This window comes from Rattus norvegicus, chromosome 1 (assembly GCF_036323735.1).
Source record: "Rattus norvegicus strain BN/NHsdMcwi chromosome 1, GRCr8, whole genome shotgun sequence".
Taxonomy (NCBI): domain Eukaryota; kingdom Metazoa; phylum Chordata; class Mammalia; order Rodentia; family Muridae; genus Rattus; species Rattus norvegicus.
Genome location: NC_086019.1, coordinates 190870445 through 190885375, shown reverse-complemented (window position 1 = coordinate 190885375; position 14931 = coordinate 190870445). Strand labels below are relative to the sequence as shown.

Genomic DNA, 14931 nt, shown 5'->3' with positions numbered 1-14931 from the left:
ACGTCCTATTACCCCATCATCTCTTGAATACCTTCTATGCAGCAGGCTCCAGCCTCACAGCCTTGTAGGGAAATAGACACGCGGATGATTCATTCCAACAATCAAGATGGCCAAAGGATGGGGGTTGGGGATTTAGCTCAGTGGTAGAGCGCTTGCCTAGGAAGCGCAAGGCCCTGGGTTCGGTCCCCAGCTCCGGAAAAAAAAAAAAAAAAAAAAAAAAAGATGGCCAAAGGATGGCCCAGAGCCAGGTGTATCAGGGCACCCTTCCTACAGGAAATGTGTCAACTGGCATTTCCAAAATGAGGCATGAGCTGGATCCAGAGTGTAGCAGGAGCGGCTTGGGCAAGGTATGGGAGCATCTGGGAGACTATGGAGACCTTGAGTAAGCCTTTGGAATGGGACCCAGCACTCAGGAAGTGAAAGCAGGATTCTAAGCTTGAAGACAGCCTGGGCTACTAAACACAATCCTCTCAGAAAAATTAACCACTTGATGAGAACCTAGAATACAGGGTGGTTGGAAACCGGTGTGACTTAAAGCTTGGAGAAGAGGAAAGGAAATGGGAGATGGAAAGGGGGAAGGGCTGGCCTGGCTCTCATACAGGAGCCTTTCCTGAAGTACATTGACTTTGACTGGTTCTTGCTAATGGTTGAGGACTTGGGAGGTAGGAATCCACATTAACCAGACCAAAGTCTATGGCACTCAATAGATCAGTTGAAAGACCTTGGCTTGAACAGAAGAAAACCAGAGTGAGAGGGAGGGGGAGAGGGACAGGGGAGAAGGGGAAGGGGAGGGAGGAGGGGGAGGAAGAGTGAGGGAGAGGGGGACGGAGGGGGGAAAGGGAGGGGGAGGGGGGGCAAGAGGGGGGAGAGGGGAGGATCAAATGTGAGATTTCTGCCTTGCCTGGCCTTGCTGTCCTCTTTCCTCTCCTTCTCCTCTTTGGGACAGAATCCGCATACGTTCCAGGCAGATCTGGATTCAGGATTCTCAGCCTCCTGTGTTTGGAGTGCAGTTGTGTTGCCACCACATCTAAGCAGACATGAGCTTTCTGCTGGAAATCACACCAGCAGATGTTCACTTGGGGTTTGTCAGGTAAAAAGATCTAAGAGGATCCTCAGGTTCCCAGTAAACACCTAGAAACACTGCAGAAGCATTCGTCGAGATGGAGAGGGGAGCAGGTTTGGAGTAAGAATTGAGGCCTTCCTGTAGAATTCCTGGCGTTGGACTTGGAGACATCAAGCAGGAAGTTGGGCATGGGAGTCTGGAGCTCCGAGGAGAGGTCTGGGCTAGAAATATACGTTTGTGAGTCACCAGCATATAGATGGTATTTAAAGTCATGAGAATAGATGAGATCACCTAGGGAGAGGGAATATATATATGAAGAGAGGAGGCCAAGAGGAGCCTTGAAAACCGGTGAGGGTGAGTGTGTTGCTATGAGGGATGGGGCACCCCGCAGAGAGACCAAATGGAAAAGGAAGTAACCTCCACTGGTGGACTTCAGCCAAGAGGCTCTAGTAAGGAGAGGGGAGGGGACAAAGCCCCCTCAGAAAGGGCTGAGTGCAGGCAGCAAGTGCAGGCACCAACAGTTGTCCGACTCTTCTAAACGAAGATGCATCTGTGAGCATTCTCTTGATTCCAGGAGGCAGAAATGATGTACCTAACTAGCTAGCTTTCCTTCCTTCCCTTTTCCTTCTCTCCCTTCTTTCCTTCCCTCATTTGTGTATGCCATGGCATATATGTGGAAGTCAAAAGACAGCCTGTGTATTCTCACCTTCGACCTTGAGACAAATTCTCTATCTCGCACTCCCCGCCCCACACAGCTAGTCAGAGGTCGTCCAAGAGTCTTCTGACCCCACCTCTCACCTCCAACTAAGAGTGCTCGGTTTACATGTGTGCAGCTTTGGGTGGGTTCTGGGGAATTTTATTTTTTGAGACGGGGTCTCACAATGTAGCTCTGGCTGTCCTGGAACTCAGAGCTGTTCCCGCCTCTGTTGGGATTTTATCCCGTGGTGTGCTTCACCATGCCCAGTGGTTCTGAGCGTTTAAACCCAGGTCCTCAGATTTCTGCTACAAATACTCTGCCTCTCATTAGCCACATCCTCACAACGTGTTCTAAACCTTAGAGTCCAGGGCAGCACACAGCAGCTCTGTACAATTAATGGTCAGAAAGATGGAGGGAAAGGTGGTCCAGAGGTCTACTTGAGGAGAAAGGGTCTCTCATCTTCCTTATTCTGTCTGGCTGGTAGGATAGGGGTGGGTTTTATTTTTCTGTGTATGTGGGTGAGGTGGTGTTGGGGCTCTTGCTTGTCGTGTATTCAGAGGGTAAGTGCTGTGTCCCAAAGCCAGGCTGCAGTCTAGACATGGACATTGTATTGACCAGTGTGCTGTAAAGAACGTTTCCCCGGGCTGGAGAAATGGCTCAGTGGTTAAGAGCACCGACTGCTCTTCCAGAGGTCCTGAGTTCAAGTCCCAGCAACCACATGGTGGCTCACAACCATCTGTAATGAGATCTGATGCCCTCTTCTGGTGTGTCTGAAGACAGCTACAGTGTACTTATATATAATAAATGAATAAAATCTTAAAAAAAAAAAAAAAAAAAAAAGTACGTTCCCCCATCTCTGATTGGGTAGTAAAAGGCTAGAGTGTGAGACTGGGGGAGGGAGGGAGGGAGGGAGGGAGGGAGGGAGGGAGGGAGAGAGAGAGAGAGAGAGAGAGAGAGGGAGGGGCAGGACTCCAGATTGAGTAGGAGGTCTCAGTAGGGACCCACGAGGAGAAGGAAAAAGGTAGAGGACTAAGAAGGTCGCCATGGGGAGGGTGGACCATGCAGATGAACCGTGAGCATGTGACCAAGAGAAAATCACCCTGAGAATACACATAGCATGACTCGGTGGGCGAATAACACTGGGCCTGAGGCTGGAGCGCAGGCTGGAATAGCACAGAACCTGCCCTGTTTAGGCTTACAGCTTGTTAATATACAAATACCAGGTTTCCGTCTTCTATTTGGGAACTATCTAGGCTACAGTGGGGCAGAAACTACCCTTGAAATTACTTTTTTTTTTTTTTCGGAGCTGGGGACCGAACCCAGGGCCTTGCGCTTCCTAGGCAAGCGCTCTACCACTGAGCTAAATCCCCAACCCTGAAATTACTTCTATAGTAGGGTTTATATAGGCACAAATTTTTTACAACTTACTTTTAATAAGGGTTCAACCTCTCCTGTAGCCCACCACCCAGCAGAGGTAGTGAAAAGAAAAGTTATTAGGATGGGGGGAAGTGGACCTCTTCAGCAAAAGTTCTTTGGGGTGAGCTTGGTCTTCTTGGGCAGCAGCTCAGTCCTGTAGCAAACACCAAACACGATTCAGCGGCTGCAGACCAGTCCTCCAGGCAGGCAGACAGCAGGCAGCTGTAGCTCAATCCTGAAGAAACCACCAAGCTCGCCAACCAGCCTGAGGGGAGGCTGCCGAAGCAGCAAGCTACCTCAGGAACCTCAGGGGCAGTTCTTGGGCGAGCTTCAAGGTTGGAGTTGTCACAAGTTGAGGTCAACGAGGCTATGTAAGGTGAACCAATACATGCCTGCTTTAGCGAAGAATAGTGAGACAGAGCAAACAAACCAAGGCTCAGTGCTTGTCTCCCACTGTCTGTGGGGTCAGAGTTATGCTCCTTCATCAAGTGTCCTTTCACGTGTCTGCTGTATCCAAACACCCTTTGACCTGTGTCTGCTTCAGGAAAATGGTCTTTCATGAGTTTGCTTTATCAAGACATCCTTTCACCTGTGTGAATCATTTGGCATAACTAACTTTCCAAAGAAGTTTCCACTTCATATCCCCCCTTTAAGAATCTGTCATTAGCGGGCTGGAGAGATGGCTCAGCGGTTAAAAGAGCACCCGACTGCTCTTCCAGAGGTCATGAGTTCAATTCCCAGCAACCACATGGTGGCTCACAACCATCTGTAAAGAGATCTGATGCCCTCTTCTGGTGTATCTGAAGACAGCTACAGTGTACTTATATATAATAAATAAATAAATCTTTAAAAAAAAAAAGAATCTGTCATTAGCAATCTACAAGCAATGGAAATTTTAAGAGCCATCACATTTCAATAAATGGTGTATATACAGTATAATCAAACAGAACCTTACATTCTATCAATATACAATAATCAAACAGAACTATCAATATACAATAATGAAACAAAATACCTGAAATTTCTAATGTACAATTCAGACAAAACTTTAAATTTTTATCAATCCCTGATCAGAACCAATAGCAACCTTCCATCCTAGATGGTAACAATTATGCCACATCAAATGACCAAACCCCAAGACTAGGATGACGATCTTCATAAAACTTCTTCCTGCTGAACTGGGGTGAAGGATTCCTGTCTGGGCCCCAAGGAGGGAAATGGTTAGTTTGAGAAAAGCTAGCTGTAGCATTTGCTGCCCAGTCAGTCTTTCCAGTATCTGTGTGAGCAGTCATTAGGGCTAGCCCTTTAGAAGTTGGTTCCCGTGCACATTTAAGAGAGATCAGTAACTGACTCAGTCTGAATTACCTGGGCTATTTGTTTTGTGAAGCCATTGTCTCAGCTGACAAGAGGTTTTCCCTGATCAGATCTAATCTATGTACGTTTTGTTGGTGGCCAGACTTTTCATTCCCTGTAGATACATAACCATGTCCCCATCTTAAAACTACTGCAGGTTTCCATTTTAATGTCAACATATCTTTATAGTATATTGGTTGGCTTAGTTCCTTGGTTATTTCAATAACCCAGTCTCTCTCAAGACACCAACATTACAAAAATTGAAAGTTAGCTCAGCTAAAATTTAGTGTGTCCCAGGGTTTTTACCCCTTTTGTTTGGTAAGCTTTTTTTTTTTTTTTTTTTTTTTTTAAGATTTAGTATATTGGGGTTGGGGATTTAGCTCAGTGGTAGAGCGCTTGCCTAGCACGCGCAAGGCCCTGGGTTCGGTCCCCAGCTCTGGAAAAAAAGAAAAAAAAAAGAAAAAAAAGATTTAGTATATGTAAGTACACTGTAGCTGTGTTCAGACAGGCCAGAAGACGGCATCAGATCTCATTACAGGTGGTTGTGAGCACCATGTGGTTGCTGGGATTTGAACTCAGGACCTCTGGAAGAGCAGTCAGTGCTCTTAACCTCTGAGCTATCTCTCCAGCCCAGTAGGCAACTCTTTAGGTATGACTATAACTTTCTATAACTGCTTGTCCTGTGGGGTTGTGGGTATACTAGTACCATGTTTTTATAGTGTAATATACGAAGGATTGCTGCACCTTCTTGGAATCATATGTGGGAGCATTGTCAAGTTTCACTTAGTGCAGGTGTCCCTATAATTGCCATTATTTCTATTAAGTGTGTAATCACACAATCAGCCTTTTCAGAACTTAAAGCAGTTACCCCTTGAAACCCTGAGTTCCAGTCAAGGATATGATGGTATGCCTTTGTTTTCCAAATTCTGCAAAATAGAAAACATCCGTCTGCCAGATGTCATTTCTTTTGGTACCCCTAGAAATTACCCAGCAGGTAATGGAATTTCATTATATAGAGAACATGTAGGACACGTTATTTCTTTGGCTTGTTGCCAAGTGATAGAAAAGATTTTTTCTTTTCTAATTTTTCTTCTTTTATTACCTTTCCCTCAACATGTTTCTCATGAATTTTGAGGGGTCTAACATTTGGTTAGTAATTAGTGATTTGTCAACTTCATTTCATTTCCTTGAGCTAATGGACTTGGCAAATCTGTATGAGATCAAATATGTGTGGATGTTTTCTACTTCTTATAATCTGCCACAATTATATAAACGTTAATTTGGAGTCAGGTACAAATTCAGCAGTCTCTATATGCAAAACGACTTTGCATACAAAGAGTCAGTAATTATGTCTAGAGGTTCAGGATAACCTAATGACACCATAAGGATAGCATACAATTCTGACTTTGAACTGAGATTAAGGACTTTTTTTTTTTTTACAGCCCCCCCACCCCCCCCCCCGAGCTGAGGACCGAACCCAGGGCCTTGCACTTGCTAGGCAAGCGCTCTACCACTGAGCTAAATCCCCAACCCAGATTAAGGACTTTTGACCACCTTGTTTGTTTACTTTGACTTATAACCTGCCTTCTGCATAAAAAGTTGGTACCACTGGGATTTGTGTTCTCTTCACAATATGTGAAGAACCCAGTTAGCACTTTTATTAAATTGTATACATTTAACTTTTGGATATTTATTAATTTTGCCCAAGTACAAGCTTTTTGTACTCAGTCCTCATTGATACCCACAATTTAACAATTTCAGCATTTGTAAGAGGTACTACAATTTCAGCCATATTATGTTCCTGATAATCGATGTAGTCTTATTGTGCCTTTGATAAATTAGGAATCTTTTCTATAATGTCTCCTTTTTTTTTTTTTTTACTTTATGAGCTAAGAATAGCCATTCCAAAATACTATCTTCCCTTTACATAATGAATCCGGTAGGAGAATGAGTCGAGGGTAAAATGACCAGAATACAATCAAATTTAGGATCAATTCTATCCACTTACGCCTCTTACAGTCTTTGTTCTACAAGAGTTGACTTTCTGCTTCGGATGTTAGCCATCTTAGACTGTTTAAATTGGAATCTCCTTGTGATATTTGAAACAAATTACTTAACTCATACGTACTTAATCCAATTGTAGGCCTCCACCAATTAATCTCTCCACTTTTGAAAATATCATTAAGTGTACGCAATTGGTCCCTACAGATCTGTACCTTTTATGGTCTAATTGTTTGTAGATTGGTTTTATAACCCAGATAACTGAGTGAATCTCCTCTTTGTATTTTATTCTGGAGCAATCTGTAACCCCCAGCACGGTAGAATTTTGTGTTACCATAAACGTTCTCTAAAACATCTTTGTCAGAATCAGCCAACAGAATGTCATCCATATAATAAGTGATAGATGGAGGGATTGCTCACAGATCACTTCTAGTGGTCGTTGCACAAAAGACTGACAAAATTGGACTGTTTAACATTCCCTGTGGAAGTACTTTCCAGTGGGGTCTCTTTAGTGGATGGCTATTATAGTCCGAGTAGGTACTGAGAAAGCAAAACTTTGTCTTTCTCATGCAAGGGTATTGAGAAAAAGCAATCATTCAAGACAGTTATATTATAGGCCGTGATTTTGGTAACAAAGATGATAGAGGAATCCCAGCTTGAAAAGGACTCCATTTACCCAATTTTTTTTTTTAAAACAAACACCAGAATTCCATGGGCTGGTAAACTCTTCATGTTGAGCCTCCAGCTGTTCTTGTACCCGTTGTTCAAGTACTTGGAGTTTTTCTTTTGTTATAGGCTACTGCTCTTGCCACAAATGTTAGTTTGATAACCATTTTGGGGGCAAGGCTGTTGGTAAGTCAGTAGTGGCCCCTTTTATAAATTTGGAAAGTCAATCCCTGTGACATCCTGGGTTTTTGATTATGGGCACAGCTTGTGACTGGTTCTCCATCAAGACCCTCTTCAGGAGTTAGCTACCATTATCACCCATTATCTCATTTGCTGTCCCTGGAATTGCAGGAATATTAATTTGAGCATCCCACTGTTGTAAAATATCCTTTTCCTCATAAGTTTATGGGTATCCACATTAGGTCTGCACTTCCCTGTTTCCCTGCCTGGTCCCACACAGATAATTCAGCAGACACTCTGTCTTATTTGTGATATCTTGGCCAATCTGAATTCCAAGACTTTTGTGAAAGCACAAAAGTTACATTAGCTTCTGTGTCTAACAACCCTTCTATGTCCACACCGTTCATTTGTACCATGTCTCCGATCATCGACCACTGTTTGCCAGAACACACATTTCCTGGTGCTCCCGAAAGCCCTGTTCATTCAATAGGAGTGGCATTGCCCTTGATATAGGAAATAACTGAGCCAATTCTACCCCCTGCTTCAATGCGGATCTCCTTTTCCACATTTGCCATGATTTTTATTTTTTCCTTGCTATCCGCCCTATCTACAATGCCCAGATCCACAACAAATCCTTGAGAAGTTAATCCATTTTTTCCCCAAGAGTATTCCCACTGTCCCTGAAAGTAAGGGACCATACACACTAGTGCTTAACTTTTACATTATCTCTAAAAGTTGGATGTTACGAGTACCTGTGGCCAAGGCTGCACTTCCTTCTGTCCCATGTATAAAATCAGAGAAATACCTGATTTTCTTGCCTGCTTGGTACCTCCTGACTGATCAAAGGAAAATTTTTGCTGTGGGGCCTTGAGCTAACGGCCCCCTGGTTTCCTGATGGCAAGAGGTTACTTCCTATGTCTCTTTTAAGACTGGCAATCCGGGGCTGGGGCTGGGGATTTAGCTCAGTGGTAGAGCGTGGTAGAGCGCTTACCTAGGAAGCGCAAGGCCCTGGGTTCGGTCCCCAGCTCCGAAAAAAAAGAACCAAAAAAAAAAAAAAAAGACTGGCAATCCTTTGACCAATGTTTGCCCTTTCCACAGCAACTGCAACAACCTGGAACCCTTTGTAGCTCACAGTAACCAAACCTGCCTGTTCTCTACGACTACAGTAGTCTCTAGAATAGGTATACCTGTCATTTTGAACTCTGCCTTAGGATATGTACTGATAATATTGTAAATACAAACTCTGCCTTTGGAGATGACCAAATTGACCACAATTAAAACTTCGAGCATTTTGATTTCTGATATTTCTAGCCACAGTTTGTCCTATGATATTTGCATTTTACTTCTGAGAACCCAAACTAGTGGTTTCCCTAATCCATTCATCTATTAGGGGCTCCACATGCTTTCAATGATCTGATTGCTTACATTTGGTGTTTGCATTCTCAAAGGCCAGTATTTCTATCAATGACTGACTGGTTTCGGGGTCTGATGTGGCTCTAATCTAAATTCACAGCTCAGCTCTACCTCTGTAAGAATTCTGAATTCTATAAACTTCTCCAGAATCCTGTGTTATTTTAAGTAAAGGAGGTAGATTTTCCCCCAGGTTCCTCAACCAAATCCCAAGCTCTTAAACTGGCAATACAACGTTGTTCAATTACACCATCATATGATCTGTAAGTCAGCATAACACCCTTCACCAAGCAGCTGGTCTCAGTAACATTTATTCCCCTACTAAATTATGTTGTGCTAGTTTTGTAGCTTCGTGCTTCCACCAGACAACCATTGTAGTTGTTGACCAGCTTCTAGAACAGCTGACACCAATCCCTTCCAATCTTGATCACTGATGCTGTACAGCCCAGTTAGCTAGCATTTCTTTGACAAAGGAAGAGTGTAAGCCATACAAAATAGACTTTCAAATGCTTTAAATCTAGCATTTCTATTGGTCACTAGGTCAGTTCCTTATATGCAGGGATACCATCATTAGCAGGCATATACTGCACAAAGACTGGGAAGGCTGTCGGTGCCTGTGTAGGCCCAATCAAATCTTCTGGTGATGCACCTGGTTGTACATTAACCCTTGGTGCCTGTGGCACCTCCTGCTTTTCCGGGCCCCTTGTCTCACTGGGGCACTTTGGGCAGCACCTGGTAGTGAACGTACGGGGAGCAGGGCAGGGGGGCACTTCCCCCTCCAGCCTATTTTCTTTCCCCTTTTCATCGTGTGGTACATTCCCCATCTCATTCACCAAGTCTGAACGCTGTTGTTCTCCTCCTGGCTCCTTTTGCTTTCCAAGCAAACTCTACCTGCATAGCCAAGTCTGCAATCTTTTCTAACAGCAGAGAATTGAATGAAACTTCTGCATTTTCAGCTTTCTCTCCAAACATTTTTCAGAATAGTATGTATGAACACTAAAAGCAAAACCAGAAAACCCCACCAGAACACAGCAGACGACCACCCAGCGGCAGTAGCTGCCATTTTGCCAATTTCCTTAAGTAGTATTGCTAACCCCTCATAATCTGCAGTTTCCTCTCCCACATTAGAGGCAGTTACCCATCATGCCTAGGCCATGTCGGGCGCCACCTGTAGGCACAATTTTTTTTACAACCTACTTTTTTTTTTTTTCCGGAGCTGGGGACCGAACCCAGGGCCTTGCGCTTGCTAGGCAAACGCTCTACCACTGAGCTAAATCCCCAACCCCTACAACCTACTTTTAATAAGGGTTCAACCTCTCCTGTAGCCCACCACCCAGCAGAGGTAGTGAAAAGAAAAGTTATTAGGACCTCTTCAGCAAAAGTTCTTTGGGGGTGAGCTTGGTCTTCTTGGGCAGCAGCTCAGTCCTGTAGCAAACACCAAACACGTCAGTGGCTGCAGACCAGTCCTCCAGGCAGGCAGACAGCAGGCAGCTGTAGCTCAATCCTGAAGAAACCACCAAGCTCGCCAACTGGCCTCAGGGGAGGCTGCCGAAGCAGCAAGCTACCTCAGGAACCTCAGGGGCAGTTCTTGGGGGCGAGTTTCTCTCAATGGCAGAGTTACCACAAGTTGAAGTCAACAATGCTAGGTAAGGCGAACCAATACATCAATGTCTTTAGCAAGACAGAGCAAACCAAACCAAAGCTCAGCGCTCGCCTCCCTCTGTCTGTGGGGTCACATTTATACTCCTTCACCAAGTGTCCTTTCACGTGTCTGCTGTACCCAAACATCCTTTCACCTGTGTCTGCTTCAGGAAAACGGTCTTTCACGTGTTTGCTTTAACGAGTCGTCCTTTCACCTGCGTGCCCCGGCAAACCACCATTTAGCATAACTATCCAAAGAACCTATTTGCAGAGACACGTTTGTAGAGGCTGCAGGTGCGTTTCCTCAAAACTTTCCACTTTGGCTTCTTGTTTGTCTTTCTTAAGCAGAGTTGTGGGTTGGTAAAGCTGCTTTAACATAGTTCAGAAGCTCACATGTGAGTACATGAGCTTCTCAAAGCAGAATCTCGAAGGTGAAGGATGCCCAGGTGTGCTGCCGTCTCCCCTGCTGTAGCCTGGGCCTGGTTTTGTTGAGGCAGGGCCTCTCATGCTTGTTTAGTTCAGGTGGGCTCTTGCTTTGAATCCCTCCTGCTCTAGTCTCCAGGGCACTGGGATTACAAGCATGTATCACCCTGCTTACCTCTCTAGGTGGTTTTGTGTAGAAAATAAAAGCTGAGCTAACCCAGACCCAGAAAGACCAACTTACTTATAAGTGGACATTGACTGTTAAGTAAAGGACAACTGTGCTACAGTTCACAGACCCAAGACAGGCTACGTAACAAGAAGGGATTAAGGGGGGTGCAAGGGTCTCCCCAGGAAAGGAAAATAGATTTTTTTGTGGGGGCAGCTGGGGATGGGCTCACTCCTGAGTGATCAGGCGTGGGAGAGAGGAGACGAAGGGAGAGTACTGAGAGATGGCTGGAATGGGGGGGACATTTCAGTGGTGGCACAGAAACCCAGTGCAATAGAAACTCCCCAGAATCCGCAAGAGTGACCCTAGTGAAGTCTCCTAGTAATGGGGAATATGGAGTCCAAACTGACCATCTTCTACAACCAGAAAGGGCTCCCAGCAGTGGAACCGGGACTCCAACCCCAAGACATGCCTGGGTAATGGTGGTACAGAACTTGGGGGAGTGGCCAACCCATGACCAGTCTGATTTACAGCCCATGCTGCAAGGGGGAGCCCATGCCTGACACTATGTGAATGACTAGGAACGAGGGGCAGGACAGCCCAGAGACTCAGGATAGAACCAAACACTGGGGTGCTGGGGGATGGGGGAGTCAATGAAATGATTCCTAATGATTTTCTGCTATACTCACAGATTGGTACCTAGACCAGTTGTCATCAGAGAGACATCATCCAGCAACTGATGGCAGCAGATGCAGAGACCCACAGTCAAACACTAGGCAGAGCCAGGGGAACCCTGCAGAAGAGGGGGAGGAAGGATTGTAGGAGCCAGAGGGGTCCTAAACAAGAACACAGCTCACAGAATCAACTAAGCAGGGCTGATAGGGACTCAGAGACTGAAGTGACAATCAGGGAGCCTGCATGTCTCTATGCTAGGTCCTCTGAATATGTGTCATGGTTGTGTCACTTGATGTTCTTGTGGAACTCCCAACACTGTGGCAGCTGTCTCTGACTCCTCTACTTACACTTGGGACCCTTTTTCTCCTACTGGGTTGCTTCATCCAGCCTTGATATATATAGGCTTATTGTATCTTGTTAGGCCGCGTTTGATGGATATCCCTTGGAGGCCTGCTTGCTTGCTTGCCTTCTTTCTTTCTCTCTCTCTTTCTTTCTTTTTCCTTCTTTCTTTCTTTCTTCCTTTCTTCCTTTCTTTCTTGAGGGGATACAGTTGGAGTTGATCTGGGGGAGATGAGACATAGTGGCAGGGACTGGGAGGAGTAAAGGGAGGGGAAACTGATCAGGATGTTACATATGACAGCATAAAAGTTGGAGAGAGAAAGAAAAAAGATCAGGAGGAAGGGATGGAATGTTCTGGAAATGTCTTGGGAGAGGGGGAATAGCTGTGGCACTCTTGAATTCTCAATAGCTGTGATTAACTGAAGGGGTGGGGGGAAAAGGGAGGGGGATACGAGGAGGAGGAGGAAGAGGAGGAGGAGGAAAAAGAGGAGGAGGAAGAGGAGGAAGAGGAGGAAAAAGAGGAGGAGGGGGGGAGGAGGAGGAGGAGAGGAGGAGGAAAAACTGGTACTGGTGTAGAAGTACACTCCTTTAATCCCAGCATCATTTGGGAGGCAGTGTCAGGTCTCTGTGATCTCGTCCTCAGAGAGAGGATCCTTTAATGAGGAGCCACCTTCGGGGCAAGTGGAGTAATAGAGTAGCCAAGAGACTGTAAAACAAACACAGGCAGAATCAAGGAGACCCTGAAGTGTCCTTGGCCCGGGTGGGCTGGAATTCGTTTGTGATAGACAGGCCTAACTGCCAATCAGAGGCGAGCTACCTCTTCCAATTCGAGGTGGGGCCTCTGAAGTGCAGGTCGCAACTAGGAAGTGACACGGGGAGGACTGAGGGAACTAGAGAAAAAGGTGTAGGCTGGGGAACAGTGTGGTTTACATGCCACCAAAGCCACCAAAAGAGAAACTAAGTCACGGTGAGGTGAGTAGGTTAGGCTCTTTGAATAGCCGAAAGACTAGCCTTGGAATGTGCTGGGGGAGTTCCTCGGATGACACCACCATCACCCCCGCCCCCGCCGCCCCGCCTCCCCGTGACAGACAGCCAGTCCTGAGAGAGGAGCCTGCCTGCCTGCCTGTAACCTGTAGGAGAGATGGTGGCACCGTCGGACCAACACTGCTGCCACCTGGTGGGGAAATTGGCTATTTCTTTTGTTCCTCACCGTGCGTTTCCATCTCTACAGAGCGCTAAAACCAAGCCTGGAGATGGATGGGTGCAAACCCATGAACCTGGGGTTCGGAAAGCAAAGAGGAACCCCACATAGAAAAATGCACAGCCTTATGAAGCATCGTGTCAGCGTTTCTCGTCCCCCTGTGCACTGGTTTAGGCTTCCCTCTTAGGGCTTCTGCAAATCACATGAGCCAATCTGGGTAACTTTCTTGGCACTTTAATAAGCACTCAGTAAACAAGTTGTGGTTGATCCAAAGGACAACTGAATCAATCAATGTGTAGCCCTCTTCCCTTCCCCAGTATAGATGCTTTACAGACTCACTGTCTCATAGCCTCAGCTAAGTTCTGCAATGTCACTGACCAAATGACTGACTGTGGTTCTGTGATAGAATCCAAGGTCTTGTGCACACTGAGCAAAAGCTGTACCCGTGGGCTACACCCCAAGAGCCCCACCAGTGTTACTGTTATTGTCAATGTCGTTCTTGAGGATGAGGCTCAGTAGACTCTTCTGCATCTGGAGCTGCACCCACAGGCCAGCGGAATGACTCTGGACTGTGACATCATAGAATTCCACTCATTTACGGTAGTGAGGGGTTATGAAGCGGTGGCAATGGGTGACCGTATGGGTGTGGATATGGATGGCTGGGTTGGGGACTGTAGAAACAGGTGGGAAGCTGGGCTCAGGAATAGTGGGAATAAGGGAGACTTGAGAATAGGAGTGAGCTTGCTTGTGAGCAGGAGGAGGCTGACCCAGCCCCAGCCTTACTCTCCTCCCCTCCCCTTTTCCTTTCCCCTCCTTTCTTTTCTCCTTCCCCTTCTCTTTCCTCCCTTTGGTCTCATTTTACTTTGTCTTGTCACAGCGTTGCTCTATATCCCAAGCTCACTATATAGCCCAAACCTTTCCTCTCCGCCTCAGACATGGTGGGCTTCTGGTAGGAGATCGCATGGCTAGCCCTGAGAACAAAACAAGCAGAGCACTGGGTTTGCCTGGCCTCTTCAGTGGGCATGAAAGCCCTGGGCTCTTGTCACAGACTCTTCTTTGGTTCCTAGCACCCAGAAGAGATGGGACCCAACCCTTGGCACCAGGAGCCAGCTCCCAGCTCTTCATAGACAAGCCTAATTTCTTTGATTATCCAGACTCAGACCAAGCTAGCCTTCTTGCCGTGGCCCAGTTTATTGGAGAGAAGCCTGTGATGTTTGTTAAGACAGGTATGAACCAGCTTGATAGAGGGGCCTCCCTCCTGGCAGGGCCTGGAAGAAAGCTGTTGTTGACTCTGTCTGGCAGGTTCCAGCCCTGGGCTCTTCCAACACCTCCTGGTGGGCACATTGGTGGTGGCTTTCTTCCTCCTGCTTTTCCAGATCTGCATGCACGTGTGAGTCATGTCTCCATATCCTTGCCCTACCCCTTCCAAGGACCCAAGTCTCCTATGTGCCTCTCCTCATTTGATCTCCTACTCCTCAGGAGCTTCCAGAAAGGAGCCTAGTGATCAGAGCAACAGTAGCCCTGGACCCAGCTGTGAGCCACACACATCCACCCAGCCTTCTGTTGAGAAATAAAGGTGGCACCTCCTTCCTCCCTGACTGTGCAATAACCCTCTATGTGGCCATCTATCCCCTATGTCCTACTTCCTCCCTTTCTTCGAAGGGACCATTCACACACCCCATTCCTCCCAGGCTGCCCAA

General features: G+C 46.3%; 1 protein-coding gene across 5 annotated transcripts; it reads left to right on the top strand.

Moving 5' to 3' along the window:
- Positions 1–13818: 13818 nt before the first annotated feature.
- On the top strand, positions 13819–14830 carry C1h16orf92 (similar to human chromosome 16 open reading frame 92). 5 transcript variants are annotated; one of them, XM_063271391.1, is made up of 4 exons: positions 13819–13914; positions 14386–14457; positions 14534–14621; positions 14711–14829. In XM_063271391.1, the coding sequence occupies exons 1-4, from the start codon at positions 13845–13847 to the stop codon at positions 14730–14732; spliced, it is 252 nt and encodes an 83-aa protein (XP_063127461.1). In that variant the 5' UTR covers positions 13819–13844; the 3' UTR covers positions 14733–14829. The 5 variants fall into 5 exon arrangements, with proteins under 5 accessions (XP_063127461.1, XP_038943728.1, XP_063127451.1 ...); XM_039087800.2 differs by having other exon boundaries at positions 13826–13914; positions 14299–14457; positions 14721–14829; XM_063271381.1 differs by having other exon boundaries at positions 13838–13862; positions 14299–14457.
- Positions 14831–14931: the final 101 nt, after the last annotated feature.

Bases quoted from the DNA above. Each gene is read 5' to 3' on its own strand.
- C1h16orf92 (XM_039087800.2), top strand. From the start codon at position 13,845: ATGAAGCGGTGGCAATGGGTGACCGTATGGGTGTGGATATGGATGGCT. The intron at 13,915-14,298 runs GTGGGAAGCTGG...TTTGGTTCCTAG, and splicing joins GTTGGGGACTGTAGAAACAG to CACCCAGAAGAGATGGGACC. The intron at 14,458-14,533 runs GTATGAACCAGC...TCTGTCTGGCAG, and splicing joins TGTGATGTTTGTTAAGACAG to GTTCCAGCCCTGGGCTCTTC.